We start from the raw sequence: 18,307 nt of genomic DNA, 5'->3' as shown, positions 1-18,307 counted from the left end.
CCGTGTTGTTCCTACTGTTCCTAATAAGCTTGCCTGGTGAAGAAAGGGTTAAATGTACTTTACATGGGAGTCAGGGAAGCAGGAGCATCAACTATGTAGAAAACGTGTCCTACAAAATATCTCACTGCTCATGAGGTGGCACTGCATCTCCATTCAGGTCTGTCCTCTCTTCCCAACGTGTCCGTGTGGGCACTGGAGACATGAGTCCATCACTTACTAGGCCTCTCTCTTCCATGCAGCTCTGCCCCTCTGCCTGAAGACTCAGCCGTGAAGCAGAAGTGCTTGCTGACTACTGAGCTCTGAGGGCTGCTGTTCCCCACCTGGAACTGGAACGCCCCACCCTGTCCTGTCCCTGTCAGCCCTGGATCCAGCTGAGTGTGTCCTTTACTTGGGGAAAATCTTCTACCAGGATTTGACTTTAACTCCATAAAGAGAGTAGCTACATTTTCCGTCCAACTGGAGTCTACCCTATATGACTGCTTAACTGAAGATGCCCCCTCCCCCTCCTCCTCCTCCTCTGTAATTGTATTTGCATTGCCAATTCCTGAAGCAAGGATGGTAACTAGTTCCTGCAAACTGTTGGCTCCACCTAGCGGTTGCAAGTGTTTATAGCTTAGAGCGAGGCTTACTGTCCAGAGCCTTTTATTGCTGCTTCCCTGTGATGTCAGGTGAGCACACCTGAGCTGAGTGCCTGCTGGAGAAATGGGTGGCACTTTCCTGCGCATTCCCTGGAGATGAGAATTCAGGAAATGGATGAAAACACTGTGATTAGATCCCAGGCCAGCTCTTGCACAGCTGCTAGGATTCTTGGAGAAGCTGAGAAGAACATAGAGGGGTGAGGATGTCACCCACACTTTAAATTCTGAGCAGTAATGACTGACCTTCTGTCAAAGATAAATCAGAGAGGTTCAGTGTCTAGGAATGTACTCCTCAGACCCCATTCCTGTCGGAAGCTTCGAAATCACTGGCCTGTCCATAACTGTGCAGCCTGGGCGGGAGGGAGCAAGTGCCAGCTCAGGGACCCGAGGTCTCAACCTGAGGCCTGTGGGCAGTGCGGCCCTACTAGGCTTACCAGCTGGGAGGTCTGTCAGGCCCTGTTTAGGCATAGCCCCCAGTTCCTTTTGATGTACACTAAGTGAGCTTACAGCTTCCAAGATGAAAGGAAAAGAAAAATACCTGGCAGAAATGGGGAGTGGCCATGAGAGGGTTTGGGTTCTTGAATGAGTACAGTGAACGAAGTCAGTTTACATTAGGGCTTTGTACTCATTTTAAAGTTCTCTAGAATCCCCCATTCCCTTAGCCTGTACCAAAAGAAGTGATGATGGTAAAGTAGTACGCACCCATCTTAGGAAAGTGTATGGATGTGTATCTGTCACCCCAGAACAGAGAAATGACTGTGCTGAAGTAGCTCTACCTGCTTGGGCTGAAGGGTCTGGCCTCAGTTGCCATGGAGATGAGGGTGATATGCAGATGGTGGTGGTGCTAATAGTGTTGCCTTGTGACCGAGCGCTGATGCTGAGCTGTGTCCCCGGGAGTTTGGCTCTCTCTCTGCCCAGCGTGTGTTGTGTGTGTGCTTGAATACTCGTCCTATCTTCTCAGTTAAGACCCCCGCCCGTGCTCTGAAAGGCGCTGTGATTGGAACTACCCTGGCTTCCTCGTGGCATGGTATGTGCTCAGGCAAACACTAATGTCTTGATTGGGAAGCTCGGGGAATTCAGTTCACAGTGTCCAGGGGAGCTGGACAGTTTAGAAACCACTTTTGCTAAACAGTTTGCTAAGCAGTTGCCCTTCTTGCTGGCCGCCTCCCCTTAGCCAATAGTGCAGCTTGTGCATTCGTCAGCAGTGTTTTTGCCAGTCCTCAGTGATAAGACATTTCTTACAGTATGGCACCTAGAATCGGGGCTTGCCCCAGGACACATTGCACTGGATATCAGATTTCTAGTGTCTGGAAGTCCTGGATGGCCTACAAGGCTAACTGTTCTGCTAGCACACACCAAGACATGGTGGCTTAGACGTCCTAAATGTCCTGTTCTGCTTAGGGACAAGCACTGTCCCTTCAAGATTGAGTCGCTGAGAGTCAATGTATCCCATAACATTGTCTCCAGGTGCCTGAATTCTTGCTAGTCAGAATATTTGCTAGGGACTTGGTTAGGCTTCACTTGAATCTCAGTAAAAAGAAATCCTATGTTCTACTGTCAAGTTGTAAGCTTAGAAGTTAATACTTAGGTGACGAGTTTGCCCTGACAGATTAGACACTGTCAGATGTTTCCTGTGCTCTTACAGCACGAAGTACTCTGCTCCTTTGAGAATGGTAGTGTCTAATGAGGCAGGCCTGAGAGCACCTGTGGAAGCAGGAGAGGCTGGGCAAGTCCATGAGACAGTGAGAATGCTGACAGAGTGAGGCTGGAGGTATCAGCTGGGTAAGAAGGCAGCGGGCGGGGTGAGGCCGAGTCAGGAAGATAGGCAGCTGCCCGCCATGTGAGTTTATGTCACAATGGAGATAGGGCCAAAAGGCTGTCCTGCTACATGCCTAGGGAGGGAGCGAGGGAACTGGGCAAGGTTCATATTGTGTCCCTGGCTGGGGTAGGGACTTGGCATGGCTGTTTCCGGTAAGATATGAAGGTTCAGTTAGGAGTCCGAGGCTCCGCCTCAGCACTTGGAGAGAAGGGATCTGAATATGTGAAGGAGGGATCTGGATCCTGACAGCTTCCAGGGAGCAGCTCCTTTCCACACAGACTCCCAGTTACCGTCCCTGCTCCTCGGCAGGTGGGGTCCTTAGCATTTTACTTTGCTTTGAGAAGTATTCTTTACAGACCTGTGGACTGTCCCTAGGCGCCTGCCTTGCACAGGCTTAGCTATCCTGGGCATGTCTGGGGCTGAGGTCTCCATGTTCCTAGGATCTCCTGCTTGGTTTGCTCAGTTCCGGCTAAAGCTTGGCCCTCTCCCCTTGTAGCGGAGCCCCAGAAAACTGCTGTCCCTTGCTAGATTGTTTGCTAGGTACTCAACTGATGAAAAATTGTATTTTTTTCTTTCTTTTCTTCCTTCCTTTTTGTTTCTTTCCTTTTTTCTCTGTGTAGCTCTGGCTGTGTAGCTCCTGGAACTCACTCCATAGACCAGGCTGGTCTCAGATTCAGAGATCCTCCTACCTCTGCCTCCTGAGGGCTTCACTAAAGGCCTGCACCACTACACCTGGGAACTTATTTTCTAAGTAAGGTTCTTGTCTTTTCATTTGGCAAGTATCATATTCATTCGTTGACTTGTGTTGTTTGACTTTGGTTGTTTTGAGATGGGGTCTCACTCTGTAACCCAGGATGGTCAGAACTCCTAGCAACCTTCCTGCCTCAGCGTTCCAGGTGCTGGGTTTTCAGCATGAACCATCAAGCCTGGCGTATACTTGTTCTGACAAGCTGTTTATTTGGTTGGCTTTGGTTTTGAGTTGCTAGGGATCAGACCCAGGACCTTGGACCGGGAATGGTGGTGTGTGTCTTAAGTCCCATCACTCTCTGAGCTACAGGCAAACTAAGGCTACATGGTGAGGCCTGTGTCTCACTCTGCCACCGAGCTCTGTCCCCAGACACATTAAGTTTGTTCTATAGAGAGCCAGAGATAACAGACAGTTCACCACTCAGCTCTGCTGGTGCTGTGCAGTAGCATCAGAGGCAGGGCTCAGCGTGGCTGCACTCACTGGAGCTGACTTACACTGCTGCCTCCCAGCTCCGAGCACAGTAGAGTGCTGCCTGCAGTGCATGGTCCGCAGCACCAGCAGCCACTCATGCAGTCAGCACGTGAGGACATTGTGTCGAGTTGTCCACAGGGCTGCAAGATGAGATTGTGGGCCTCAGCTGTGAAAGTCTTAGTCCTATTATTTGATCCATCTCTTGGCCATCCAGTTGACTGGAAATTTGTATACATGTATGTAATAAATAATGTGGGTTTATAGATCATTGATGCTTTGTTTTTCTGGGGAAAAAATTAAACTTGGGTTTGGATGGTCAGGATGAACTGGAAACATTCCTGTGTTGCCAGGATGGCTAATGGCAAACACCATGGGAACTTGTCCTGAGCTGTGTTCTGCTGTGTGAACTTGCTAGTGGGGTCACTTATCTTTTTCTTTATTGCATTGTTGGGGGTGATAGCCACTAATTCTCAGGATTCCTTCTTATCAGAGTGTTGTGTGTGTGCGTGTGTGTGTGTGTGTGTGTGTGTGTGTGTGTGTGTGCGCGTGTGGTATGTTCTCATAGAACTCTGTACTCTTTCCATTTTCGCATCTGGAATCTGGATACAGGAGATGATTATGAGGACTACTAGCTAGTTTGTGTTTACTTTTTCTACATGTTAAGCTCTGCGGTAGCTTTGGAACTGTAATTTATTTTTGTATCACGTGCACTCTACTCAGTGACTTCCTGTTGTATGTTGCTTGTATGAGAAGCACTGCACTGCACTGTGAGTTGTCTATACACTGAACAAGAACTCTAGGTATGACCCATTCCAATAAAACCTCCATGAGATGTTCATGTCTTATGAGCTGTTTCTTGAGCATAAATGACCCTGGCTGAATTGTTAACTCCGAGCCACCATTCATTGTAACCAGATGGAGTGACTTGCAGCCCTGAGACAGTGTTGGGGATTTGTGTCAGTGTGGGTGTGGGAGATTGGGAGTGGAAATGTTTCCAAAGGTCAAAACCCTCATTGGCGGCTGGGGAGATAACTCGGTGAGGAAAGCGCTTTGCCGCACAAGTGTGAAGACCCGAGTTCAGATCCCCAGAGCCCACGCAAAGCCAGATACGGTAACACTTCTATAATCCCAGCACTCCTGCAGCTGCTGACACAGGAGGCAAGGGCAAAAGAATCGCCTGGAACTCACAGGCCCCTTGGCCTGGCGAGTATGCCCATGGCATATGCAAAGATAAACGAGAGACCCTGCCGCAGGGTGGATGGCCAGAATCTACACGTGAGGTTGTCCTCTGACCTTTATATGCATGTTCCTACACTTACACACATGAACATACGGGCAACACAAAGGTTCTTTGAAGTTATTGGTCAGTGAGCATGATGGTGCATACCTGTAATCCCAGCACTAACGGAGTGTAGGCATAGACTATCTAGCAGCACTGCCTCAGTGTGACTCCTGCAGGGGTGGTCAGGCCTCCTCCTTTTGTCCCCTAGTCCCCTCTGTGAACAGCATGACTGTCCGGATTGTTTGGCAGGCTTCTCCTGGGCCAGGCACAGCACAGCACCAAGACTTTCCAGGAAAGTCCCACCATCTCCCCACCACCACCCCTTTTCCTCTAGGCCTTCACCTGTGCTGGAAACTGCAGAAAATGCCTGACAATAAGTAAGCAAAAGCCATTCTGACGTAAGCAAGACAACCGGTGGGAAAAGGGAATTGTTCTCCATAGCCACAGGAAGCGGTCATGGACAGAGACAAAAGTGGGTGTTGGTGTGGACAGGCTTCCACCAACTCTAGCCGTTAGGAGTCAAAAGGTGAGGCTCTGAAAAAAAAGGGAATGGATGCTCAGCTATAAAACACCCAAGTGCCAGATGGGCTTCTGAGGCCTACACTGAGCGAGCCTGCAGATACCGAGGTAGCATAGCAGCTCTTGGATCAGTTATGGTCAGGGGCTCTGCCGGGTCAGACTACAGCAGCTCAGGGTGGTGTGTTCAGAGAGCGTCCACCTCCCCATGCCGAGGTTGAGTGGAGACTGGTAGCAGAATCTCTTACCCTCCAACAACAGGGAGCACAAATGTCCTAGGCCAGATTAACAGCCACCTAGCTCATGCTCCAGGCTAGCAAGATGTTGGGGAGAAAGAAACTGCGGATGAGCTGCCCTGCCTCCTCGGGGCTGAAAATTGAGCACTTGAGTGTTTACCTAGCACAAAGTCCAAAATCCCATCCCCAGTCCCATTAATCCAGGCAAGGAAAGGAATGCACTTAACCCTGACACATGGGAGGTAGGAGCAGAAGCGTCGGGAGCTCAAGTCATCCTTGACTACATAAGGACTTTAAGGCCAGCCTGGGCTACATGAGAGTGACACACACTCCCCCTCACCACCACCACCACCACCACCCCCCCCCCATGCACAAAGAAAAGAAAGATGACCTGTTCTGGACCCTCAGTGTGTAGGTAGGACATAGATCCAAAGAGCGACAGGGACTTGGCTCAGGCCTGGAGGCTCCAGGGCATTGACTCACTGCTCTCGGTTCTTGTCTGCTTCCTTTGGTACTGCTTGTTGTCTTGAAGCAGAGCCGCAGCTAAGAGTCATACGCTCAGTCGCTGCTTCAGAGTCCCTTCCCATGAGCATCTGGAATCATTGTCAAAACAGAGCAAAGATCCGCATACAGATCTGGGGGGGGGGGCGTATGTTTGTGTGCCTTCCTTTTGGATTTCACCTTCTCTCTCCCTGGAGTATAGCCAGCACTTCCCACCACAGTATGTTCTCTCCATTCCTCTCGTGCTCCCAACTACCCAAATACACTGTTTCTTGAAGAGTTTTAGGTACTTTAATTCCAGCACTCAGGAGGCAGAAGCAGGCCGGTCTCTTGAGTTTGAGGCCAACAAGTTCCAGGACTATGTAGACCCTGTCTCAAAAAACAGAGGGACAGAGGGGAGAGAGGGGGGGGGGGAGAGAGAGAGAGACAGAGACGGAGACAGAGAGAGAGAGACAGACAGACAGAGACAGAGAGAGGGAGAGAGGGAAGAAGAGGAGGAGGAGGAGGGAGGGAGGGAGAGAGAGAGAGAGATGGAAGAAGTGATCCATCCTTCTTCTGAGAGGCTCTTCCAGCAGCTGACTGAGACAAATGCAGGTACTTAACAGCCAACCATTGGACTGAGGTCTGGGACCCCTATGGAAGAGTTAGGGGAAGGATTAAAGGGGCTGAACGGGATGACAATCCCATAAGAAGAACAACAGTGTTCAACCAACCCAAAGCCTTCAGAAGCACCAACCTAAAGAGCATACATATGTCCTGCCCCACAGCCCCACACCCACGCATATGTGGCAGAGGACTGCCTTGTCTGGCCTCAGTGGGAGATGATGCACCTAATTCTGTTGAGACTTGATGCCCCAGGGAGGGGAATGCTGGGGGGTGAAGGGGACACCCTCTCGGAGCCAAAGGGGAGTGGGATGAAGAACTCTGGGAGAGGGGACCAGGAAGGGAGGCAACATTTGGAATGTAAATAAATAAAATAATTTAATAAAAACCATAAGTTAATCCAGAAAATAATACACACACACACACACACACACACACACACACACACAAGGTCTTGTGTTCAAGACCAGCCAGGAACTCACTGTAGCTCACTATGATGATCTTGAATTCCTGATTGTCCTGTCTCCATCTCTCAAGTGTTGGGATTCGAGGCATGTACCATCTTGCCCAGTTTATCTGGTACCTGGGATCCAACTCAGGGCTTCAAGTGTGCCAGGCGAGCACTCTAACCAACTGAGCCCCACCCTGAGCCTACCCCGGCTGGAAGTCCAGTTTCAGATTATAGACCTTCAAATCTGGGCATATGGGAGATTTGCACATAATTTTACATACTTACTGATCTCTTAGGGACCTTAGACTAGCAGTTCTGATCACTGGGTAGAACTGTCAGGTGGGCCAGACAATCAGAGGCGTTAAGGGAAAACCAGTATAAAAGAACTGGCCTCTGTTGAGAGAAAGTGCAGAAAGACTGAAGAGAAGCAGACAGATCCAGAATTACAGGAGGCCATTTTATTTGGGCTCAGAGAAACCTGCCCCAAAGCAGCAACGTGGACCAGTGGATCCCTAAAACTCAAGTCAGAGGATGGAGCTGGAATGTACTTAGTTTATCTCAAGATGATATCAAGGGTGCCAGGCACATTCCTGATGCTGACAGGACTAGAGTCCGGTTACAGAATTCCACACACCACTTTAGCGGTTTTGTTTATCTACACCATGGTTCTCAACCTGTGGGTCATGACCCCCCTTGGGGGGCTGGAGAACAGATACCCTGCATATCACATGCATTACGATTCATAGCTAGCAAAATTGCAGTTTTTGAAGTAGCAGTGAGATGATTTTATGGTTGGAGGGCATCCCAACACGAGGAACTGAATTAAAGAGCTGCAGCATTGGGAAGGTTGAAAAACACGGCTCTAGAGTATGCAGAGAGACTGCAAGGGGAGGAGGGGACCCTAGGGGTACTCAGAAGCCAACATGACAGTTCAGCACAGCTGTAGTCAGGTCAAACGGGGTCCCTACACAGCTCTCAGAATATTAAAGTTCATGGCATTTGGAAGCCAGCCATTTAGAGGATCGCTGAATTACAGAGCACAGACAGAGCCTGTCGGAACCTTGTTCACTCCTCCCTTCTGCCTGGTCCATGTGACATGGGACTGCTTATAATGACCCCTGCCCTGTAGGGTGGTAAAGACTTGAGTGTGTGCTACAGAAAGGGCTGCACACAAAGTGGGGAGAGGTGGCTCGTGAGAATCACCAACAACCATTCTGCTGGGTGCAGTGTGTGCACGTAACCCCAATGCTGGGGCTTGCCGCCCAGCCAGTCTAGCTGAAGTGGCAAGCTCTTGGCTCAGTGACAAACTCTTTCTCAACAAATAAGGAAGAAGTTGACTTCTGGCCTCTGCACACAGGCAAGTGCGCACCCGTAAGACCACACGAAGGTGGCTTGACTGAGATGTCCCCTACAGTGTAAGGCATCTAAATACTTGGTCCCCAGTTGAAAGTAGTGTTTGGGGAGGCTTAGGAGGGGGACCTTGCTGGAGGAGATGTGTCACCGGGGGTTGGTTTTGAGAGTTTAAAGACATGGACAGTTTTTTGAGTTTGCTCTTTCTGCTCTCCGCTTGGGACTTAAGACGTGAGCCCTCAGCTGTTTCTTCTGCCACAATTCCCTGCCAGGGTAGATTCTCAGCCCTCCAGAACTGTAAGCCCAAATAGACCCTTCTATAAATTGCTTTGGGTCTTTTTTTAAAAAAAAATATTATTTATTTACTTAATGTATATGAATGCTGGGCTGACGAGATGGCTCAGCAGGTAAGAGTACTGACCGCTTTTCCGAAGGTCCTGAGTTCGGATCCCAGCAACCACATGGTGGCTCGAAACCATCCATGATGAGATCTGATGCCCTTTCTGGTGCGTCTGAAGACAGCTATAATGTAGTACACCAGAGGGAGCGGGGCCGGAGCGAGCAGAGGTCCTGAGTTCAATTTCCAGCAGCCACATGACGGCTCACGGCCATCTGTACAGCTACAGTGTATTCATACACATAAAATAAAATAAAATAAATCTTTAAAAAAATCTACTTTATATGTGTGTGTGTGTGTGTGTGTGTGTGTGTGTGTGTGTGTGTGTGTGTGCTGTACCTTCATGTACACCTTTGTGCCAGAAGAGGGCATCAAACCACGTTACATAAGGTTGTGAGCCACCATGTGGTTGCTGGGAATTGAACTCAGGACCTCTGGAAGAGAGACCAACCAGTGCCCTTACCTGCTGAGCCATCTCTTCAGCCCCTCTGCCCATGGTGTTTTATTACAGCACCAGCAGTGGGTACCAGAGAATGGTCTGCTGCTGGGACAGACCTGACCGTGCTAGGGTTTTGTTTTGTTTGTTTTTTTTTTTTTTTTTTTTTTTTTTTTTTTTTTTTTTTTGGTTTTTCGAGACAGGGTTTCTCTGTAGCCCTGGCTGTCCTGGAACTCACTCTGTAGACCAGGCTGGCCTCGAACTCAGAAATCCGCCTGCCTCTGCCTCCCAAGTGCTGGGATTAAAGGCGTGCGCCACCACCGCCCGGCTGTTTTGTTTGTTTTTAAGAAATGTGGGAGACTTTGGACCTCAGAACTGAGAAGTGGCAGAACTCTAAGAATGCTTAGTGGGCCGTCCTAACAGGCACTTGGAAGGCAGTGCTGAGAGCAATGTGAACGTTGGGGGCCCAGCTCAAGTGGTTCCCAAGGGAAGCAATGTTAACGAACTGAGCTCGTTATAATTTGGGTTTCTATTGCCGTGATAGAAGATCATGACGAAAAGCAGCTTGGGGAGGAGTTTAGCTGACTTAAATATCCCAGAGACATAGGAGGTGTGGCCCTGCAGGAGGAGGTAAGTCACCATGGTGTGAGCTTTGAGAATTTTAAGTCTCATGCCATTTCAAGTTTGCTCTGTTTCTGGCTTGTGGTTTGAAGCTGTGAATGCTCAGCTGTTCCAGCCGCCACGACAGACACCTCCTGCCAGGATTCGCGCATCTTCCTGGAACCATAAGCTCAAGTAAATCCCGAAGGGCTCGAGCAGGCCCAGGTTTAGCAAACGTGGCACCGGCAGGTCTTGCCCTTCTTCCCTGTTCCTCTGCCTTGCTGAAGCCCATCAGATTGCACTCCTAGAGCTACTCCAAGGTCAGTCCCTTATTCGGCTACATCTTCCTCCTGAGGCTGACAGCCGAGGTCCAGCTGTCAAAGTACTGAAGTCCGGCAATCAAAAGCTCCCTTCGGTTCACTTAATTAACACGCCCAGTTAAAATTGAACACCTCATCCTAACACAGGGCTTCCCCTTGTACCTTTATAAACTGCCATTTTCCTGTGGCGCAGCTCTGTCTTCTCTGTTCAGAGGTCGTCCTCCCCCCCCCCCCCCCCCCCCCCGACCCCCGCCAAGACAAATGCCCCTCCCCTTCTCCCTCATCCTCTGTCTCTTATTCCTGCCCTCTGTCTCTCTGGGGCAAATACATCTTTGTGCTGAGAACTTGGTCTTTGGGCTCCTAAGCCGATACTGTTCCTTTCTAACCCTTTCTTCTTTGAGTCCTCTTGGTCATGTTGTTTTATCACAACAATAGAAAAGTAACTAAAACACAGGGGGGCGGGGAGGGAGGGAGCACAGCCACACAGTTAATATTTCGTTGTTAATTACATTTCTTTACAGGAGGTGGAGGCATGTCTCATGACATCCACATGTCAACCCTCTCCATCCAATACGTGTCTCCCAGAGTTCAAACCCAGGTTGAGCACGGTGGCTAGTGCCTTTTACCCTCCGAGCCATCCGTCTCGTGGCCCTGAATGCTTCCTGCTAGAAGTTAATAGTGAGATGTTGCCAAGGCCCTAGCCTGCCCTCAGCCCACTGACCTGGTGATTTCCGTAGTATTGGATAGATGCAGCCACCACTCACAAGGCCTGATCTCACCTGCAGAGAACGGCCTGAGTCACCTCTCCTGTACATTCCTGACTCACCCCTCGGGGTTTCCTTACTCTTAAGTACATGATCTCATACGTCTGTGATAAAAACAGTGTCTCAGTGAGGAGCATTCCCAGCAGTCCTTCCTGCAGCCACACCTGCTGTTCCTTCCTGTTGAAACAGAAATGGAGTGCGACAGGCCCGTCCTGTAACACTTCCTTCCCTGTACTTCCTCAATACTGTCTCAGTGTGGCACCGAACCCTTCCCACCTGCTTCTGATGTGCTATCCCAAACCAAGCTCTCCCTGCTGTGTCTTCCACCTCTCCTTCATAGACACAACTCTTGAAAGAGTTGCTCTCCGTCTTCCTGACTCCAACAGCCCTGACCAGCCTTGCCTAGCCCCCATGGTAGCATTTGCTGGTCTCTGCCTCCCTTTTGCGGAACAATGCTTGGGCTCGCCCCCGTTTCTGCCTGAAAGTGACACCCATCCCTGTTGCTGGGCAGAACAAATCACAAAGGTGTGTCCGTATTCAGAAAGGTGGAGCAAGGGCTGAGGACCAGCTGACTCCACAGTGTGCCTCTAGGGCTTTGTACTACATGTCCCTGTTTTCCTGCCCATGCGGGCTCTGCACCACACCATCCCTGTTCTACTGCCTGTCTGATGATGTTTGCCTTGCTTTGTTAACTCCCTCCTCCAAGGCAAGGGCTAATCCCTGTTCTTTTTATTTTTATTACTATTACTATTATTATTATTATTATTATTAGATATTTTCTTTATTTACATGTAATCCCTGTTCTTACTCCTGTGTTCCTGAGGTTTGGTAGGCAGCTCCAATGGCTCCAGAGCATCTCCATCAGGTCTCCAGTCCGCATCTCCCCTGCCCTCCCTCTGGTGCCTGTTTGGGTTTTACATGAACCACTTGGTGTCAAGAGGAGCAGTTTTCCTGTTAAAGGCCGTCAGTTATCCCATGCTTCCCTGACCTCCCTGTTCCCCTCGGTGCTGATTACCAGTTGCCTTAGATTGGACATCGAGTTCCCACCAAGGAAATGAGACTCACTCAAGCCACCTACATCAGGATAATAGACAGCGACAGCGTTCATGTTGGTGAGTGTGTTTGGTAGCCTGGTTTGGGTGCTGGCTTTGTAGAATTGCCTTAGCAAATTGCTTTCACTTTGTTCATGTGTCACTTAGCACAGCACCAAGATGATTGCTTTTGCCAGTGGTGAGTCTTAAGCAGATCCCACAATGACAGCTCTCAGTTCTGTGAACAGAAGTCCCCCAGGAGCTGCACCTTCCACTGACCCTCTTCAGGGCTAACTAGCTTCCGTGCTGTGGAAGGTTCCCTGTGCTGAGTGACCAGAGCCCAGTTACAGTTTAACTTGGACTATATCTTTAGCCACCTAAATAGCCATTCCTTGTCTACCTCTTTTTTTGGATCTAACAGCCTATAACAGATTACACACCTTTAATCCCAGCATTATAATGGCAGAGCCAAGTAGATCTCTATCAGGTCAAGGCCAGTCTACATTGGGAGCTCCAGGCTGGCTAGGGCTACAGAGGAGATCCTCCACGTTGCTGTAACATATTTCCACCAGTGTATTTGAAAAGTGTCTTGATTTATGTCTTTCTTTATTCTATTACTATAAAAATTTTACAAAACTGATTCCACATTGGAACATGCATTTGGACTTGACCTTAATCCATGTTTCTGGGCATGATCACTCATACTTGGCTCTTCAGTAAACTGTCCCTTTGAGGTAAGAGTTGTGGCTTTTGTGTCAACATTTCAAACAAAATACGAAGGTATAGTGAAACAGGAGAGACCATGGCCTGCAAATACAGATTCAGGATACCCCAAATACCACGTTCCAACATGGTAACAGCCTCTCGAATTCTTATAGTAAAAGAACAAAGACAGTTAACAAGGCGTTTTTTTCCTCTAAATTCATGTTTCTGTCAGGCAGACAGGTTACAGCAAAGCAGAGAAGTCTCTGCTGTCTGTCTTAGATGCTATCAGGTGACATTCTTTGCCTTTGGGTTGTTGAAAGGGAGAAATCTGTACATTCCAAAGGATTTACCTAATAGTCACAAGGATGTTAGGTCAGACACAGTGGTAAACAGTAAATGGCTGGAGCCTAACCTCTCACCGTCCAGCTCTCTGCAACCAGCCAGCCAGCCTTGTTGAACATCTAACAGAGGCCTACATGGGCTGCCTTCCCTGAGCCCCAGGTAGCATTGATTTTGTTGTGGGGTATTCACCAAAGAGACTACTCAGACATGGGTTTAAGTCAGTAGAAAGTCTTTTTAGCCAGCCAGCAGCTCCACTGGGTGTTAGGGATGACAGTCTAGCCCTGAGCCTTCCTCAAGGTGAGCTTTTAAGAACAAAAACCATGTTCAGGGTTGACATACTTCAGTTAACAAGAATAGCTAGCCAGAAGCGGAAGTACAGAAGCCACAGAGGGAGGTTAGTGTACTTAGAGACTTTCCCGGTATTGGGGGCTTTGGATTAGAGCCCTGCTTCAGTTTTGACGGGTGGCGCTGTCTGTGCTAAGATTTACAGCCTGGGTGTCACTTTTGCCATGCAGTCGGCTATGCTAAGGTCTGGGGACCTGTTACGGACACGTCTGAACTCGTATATCTCCTCCTCTGCCTATCAGTCATTGGTGCCTGCTCCATCCATCCAAAGTCCTTTTAAATTATCCTATACACATGTGTGGGGTTGAGTGAGGAACTCACTCTGTAGACCAGGCTGGCCTCAGGAACTCAGAAATCCGCCTGCCTCTGCCTCCCAAGTTCTGGGATTAAAGGCGTATGCCACCACCGCCCGGCCTTAGTCTGCTTTTCTATTGTTGTGATAAACACTGACCAAAGGCAGCTTGGTGAGGAAAGACTTTATCTCTTATAGTTTGTAATCCATCTTTTAGGGACGCCAAGGCCAGAACCTGGCGGCAAGAATGGAAGCAGAGGCCATGGAGGAGTGTGGCCTGCTGGCTTGCTCCCATGGCTTCTTAACCTGTTTTCTTATCCACCCCATGCTCACCTAGGGATGGGCAGCACCATGGGGTTGGCCCTCACACATCAATCCTTAGTCAAACAAAAGCAATACAGACTTGTCAACGGGCCGATGTGATGGAGGTATTTTCTCAATTGAAGTTCCTCTTCCAAATGACTCTAGCTTGTGTCACATGAACCACAACAGAATCAGACCAGCAGCACATCCTTGCTAGCCCAGTATTGTTATGGCCGTGAGAGAGTAGCCAAGATGACACCTTCTTATGGGCAGAGGAGGAATTGCTAACCATAGACACACGAAAAATAGCTCAGGATTTTCCCATTAACTCGCTAACCCAGTCAAACTGATATCCTTGACAAACCCTCGCACCTAATCGCCACATTTTTTAATACTGAAATGTTGTTTTGTGCAAAACGAGTGTTTTGCCTGTGTGTCTTCATACCACATGTGTTCCTGGTGCCCAAGGCGGCCAGAAGAGGGTGCCAGATTCCCTAGAACTGGAATTGTAGACAGTTGTGAGCTGCTTTGTGGGTGCCGAGACTCGAACCCACGTTCTCTAGAAGAGCAGCCAGTGCTTTCAATGGCTGAGCCGTCTCTCCGGCCCCCATCCCTGCCATACACTCCAGGTACTTACAGACAGCTAGCAAGTCTCAGGGCTAGGAGAATCAGACCAAGGTTTGTGTTTTGTTTATCGCGTTTGAAGCAGCTCTCGTGTAGCCCAGGCTCCCCTTGGCCTCACTAAGGAGCAGATGTCCTCGGATGTCTGATCCTCCTCTCTCCCCTTCCTGGATGTTCAGATTACAGGTGTGCCCTACCACACTTGGTTTATGAGGTTCTGTAGATGGAAGCCAAGGTGCTGGGCATGCCGGGAAAGTACTCTGCCGGTTGAGCTGCACCTCCCAGACTGGATGTGGGATTTCTAACCCAGTTGGTGTTTTCATTAACAAAGCTTATTTTATTCTGGGAGGGTGGCGGGGAGCAGAGGGGGCGGTGAAGCTGACAGCCAGAGGTTAGCTCTTCTGGAGAGAGACAAACACTGTCTGTGCTCAGCCAGTTTGAGTCACAGCACACTGAGAAAGAGAGAAGGGTGGGCTCAGTAGAATGGCCGCGGAGGTCTTCAAGCTCCCGATGCGCGGCAAGTAAAGCAACAGAGGAGGCGCTGTAGATGTGGCTGGCTGCCAGAGCACCAGCCTGGCATGCACAGAGCCCTGGGTTCCATCCCCAACCCGCAAAAGCAGGTGTGGTGTGTACACATGCCTCCTCGAACTCCGGAGGTGGATGCAGAAGGATCTGAAGTTTAAGGTTATCCTCAGCTACATACGTAGTCGGCTCAAGGCCAGCCTGGGCTATGCGGTACCCTGTTTCAAAAGACCAAGGGAATGGGTGCTTGTAAAGAAAAGGAGGCAGGAAGAAAACCAGCAGAGCTTCGCAGGCTCGGTGTCTTAGTCAGGGCTTCTATTCCTGCACAAACATCATGACCAAGAAGAAAGTTGGGGAGGAAAGGGTTTATTCAGCTTACTTCCACATGGCTGTTGATCAGCAAAGGAAGTCAGGACTGGAACTCAAGCAGGCCAGGAAGCAGGAGCTGATGCAGAGGCCATGGAGGGATGTTCTTTACTGGCTTGCTTCCCCTGGCTTGCTCAGCCTGCTCTCTTATAGAACCCAAGACTTCCAGCCCAGGGATGGCACCACCCACAAGGGGCCCTACCCCCTTGATCACTAATTGAGAAAATGCCCCACAGCTGGATCTCATGGAGGCACTTCCCCAACTGAAGCTCTCTTCTCTGTGATAACTCCAGCCTGTGTCAAGTTGACACACAAAACCAGCCAGTATACTAGGGCAGTGTGTTTGGCCTGTGGCTGTGACCAAATGCCTGACAAGAAACAACTTACAGGAGAAAAGGGGTTGTTCTGGCTCACAGTTCCAGAATACGACGGACGCATGATGGCAGGGAAGAGGGAAGTGGCTGAGGACGATCACCTCCCTAGTCAGGGGAAGGAGGCGTGGAATGTGGGTCCACATTCCTTCAGGGACCCTGGCCCCGTAGAAGGATGCCAACCACACTAACCTAATCCAGTGTGCCTCCTAGTTGATCCTAAGTCCTCTGCAGGTGACACTAAGCATCACAGGCTCTAAGTAGGGTCCTTTGGTATTTCCCCAAGTCCCGTTGCTCAAGCAAGTCTCACCTAGGACTGACGTGCTCTCCCTTGGAGGAGGGTATGGTCAGCCGGCCCCTCCAGTAGCAGAGGGAGGGAGCTTGGAGGACCTCAGGGCTTCCCGCTGCTCAGGTTGTTCGCTAGGTCATGCACCTTTTCTTTATCAAAATGCTCAAGCCACCACACTCCTGTGCCTTTGACCTGAGACTCTGCTGGGCATGTGACCAACTCACCAGAGTGGCCCCTGGAACACAGAGAGGTAGCAAGGAAGGAGGGGCCAGCTAGGTTGAGCCACTTGCCTACACTGAGACCTAGGCAGGCCCCCATGCTGCTGTCATTGGCCTAGTATATGGTATAAAATGTGTGTGTATACACATATATATACACATGTGTGTGTGTGTGTGTTGAACATGAACATGTGGTGGATGTCAGAGGACACCCTTCAGTTCTCTTCTTCCATCACATGGGTCCCAGAGTTCTGATTCAGGTTGTCAGGTTTATTGACAGTGCCTTTACCCAGAGCCATCTTGCCATACCCTACCCCCATCTTGCTTTTTTCTTTTTTTTTAAACCTTTAAAATTCATTATTTATTTTAAAATGGAATCTTTCTCTCTTTTTTCGTTTTTTGTTTTTAGTTTTTTGTTTTTTCGAGACGGGGTTTCTCTGTGTATCCCAGGCTGTCCTGGAACTCACTCTGTAGACCAGGCTGGCCTTGAACTCAGAAATCCACCCACCTTTGCCTCCCAAGTGCTGGGATTAAAGGCGTGCGCCACCACGGCCCGACCTGACTTTCCTTTTTTATTTTTATTTGTGTGTGTGTGAGAGAGAGAGATAGAGAGTATTAGTTTAAGTGTATCTGTATATGTATATATGTATACTTGTACGTTGAGGTCAAAAGACAACCTCACATGTCACCCCTCAGGAGCCAACCACTGTCCTGTTTGAAAGAGTCTCTCAGTAGCCTGGAACTTCATTGAATAGTCCAGACTCTGAGCACCCAGGGCTCTGCCAGTCTCTGCCTCTTATCTGGCCCTCTGGAATATAAAACATGCACACCTCCTCTGGTTTTGCACTACAGCTCTGGGACCCAAACTCCAGGCGCAATGGGATTGTGTGACTCTTGGACCACTCTTTGAAGAACCTAGGGCAATGCCTTTAATCCACACATGCCTGCAAATACACGTCCTGACATGACTGTAGGGCGAAAGGTCTGAGTCCACTTCCGGGTTTGCAAACCTACCGGTATCACACCAACCCCTGAGCTCGAAATCCCACCAGTCAGGACCAAAGAAAGAACACCCTGACCTTGACTTGACCCCAAGCCTGGGACCAGGCCAAGAGGGGAAAAAAGTCCCACCAACCCCTGAACTTGCCCCCCAATCTCATGCTGCCCTGGAAAGTTCTCCCGCTAAGAAACCCTCTACAGGCTTGTCTCCTGCTCAGTTCCCCGCTGCATCTCATCCCAGCAGAGGCAGCCACCTTCCTGTGTTCTTCCCAAGAAACCTCTTGGGTTGAGGCTTGCTGTGGAGTGTGACTTTGCGCACTTCCCTCAGAGCTGCAACACTTTCCCTGGGGAAACCTTTCCCCTCAGAGCTGTAACACTTAACAGCGACAAAGCTGGAGGAAGAAATGGCCCAGATGCCTGAGCGGGCAGGAGCAGCAACCGGCAAAGCTTTGGATTCTCTTTCCCTCTTTGCTGAGTGGAGAAACTGTAGGAGATTGCCTTGGGGAGCCACATGGAGGAAGGTAGGTGCATACCGGACATCTCAGGAAGGGGTGTGGGCTCAGTGTCTGCTTAAATAGCCTCCAGGTACGTTTCCTTTTTGGAAAAATAGCTCTGTCCCTTCCATTAGACTCTAGTGACTACAGGTAAGGCAGCCACATGGCCACGTTTCTCCATCTCTACAGGCTACAATGAGAACCTACACCAAGGCTAACACAATTCTATCCTCCTTCTCCTCCTCCTCCTCCTCCTCCTCCTCCTCCTCCTCCTCCT

General features: G+C 49.6%; 1 protein-coding gene across 3 annotated transcripts in view; it reads left to right on the top strand.

The window, feature by feature from the left end:
- The window catches only part of Epb41l5 (erythrocyte membrane protein band 4.1 like 5), a 106,587-nt gene extending 102,073 nt beyond the window's left edge, over positions 1 to 4,514 (top strand). For all 3 annotated transcript variants that reach the window (XM_031380495.1, XM_031380515.1, XM_031380504.1), the window contains exon 25: positions 240 to 4,514. In XM_031380495.1, the coding sequence (XP_031236355.1) occupies positions 240 to 303 (64 nt within the window). In that variant the 3' untranslated portion in view covers positions 304 to 4,514. The remainder of the gene's footprint in view (positions 1 to 239) is intronic.
- The last annotated feature ends 13,793 nt before the right edge of the window (positions 4,515 to 18,307 follow it).

Source organism: Mastomys coucha, unplaced genomic scaffold (genome assembly GCF_008632895.1).
Source record: "Mastomys coucha isolate ucsf_1 unplaced genomic scaffold, UCSF_Mcou_1 pScaffold1, whole genome shotgun sequence".
In the NCBI taxonomy this organism is placed as follows: domain Eukaryota; kingdom Metazoa; phylum Chordata; class Mammalia; order Rodentia; family Muridae; genus Mastomys; species Mastomys coucha.
This window is presented reverse-complemented; position numbering and strand designations above follow the sequence as displayed.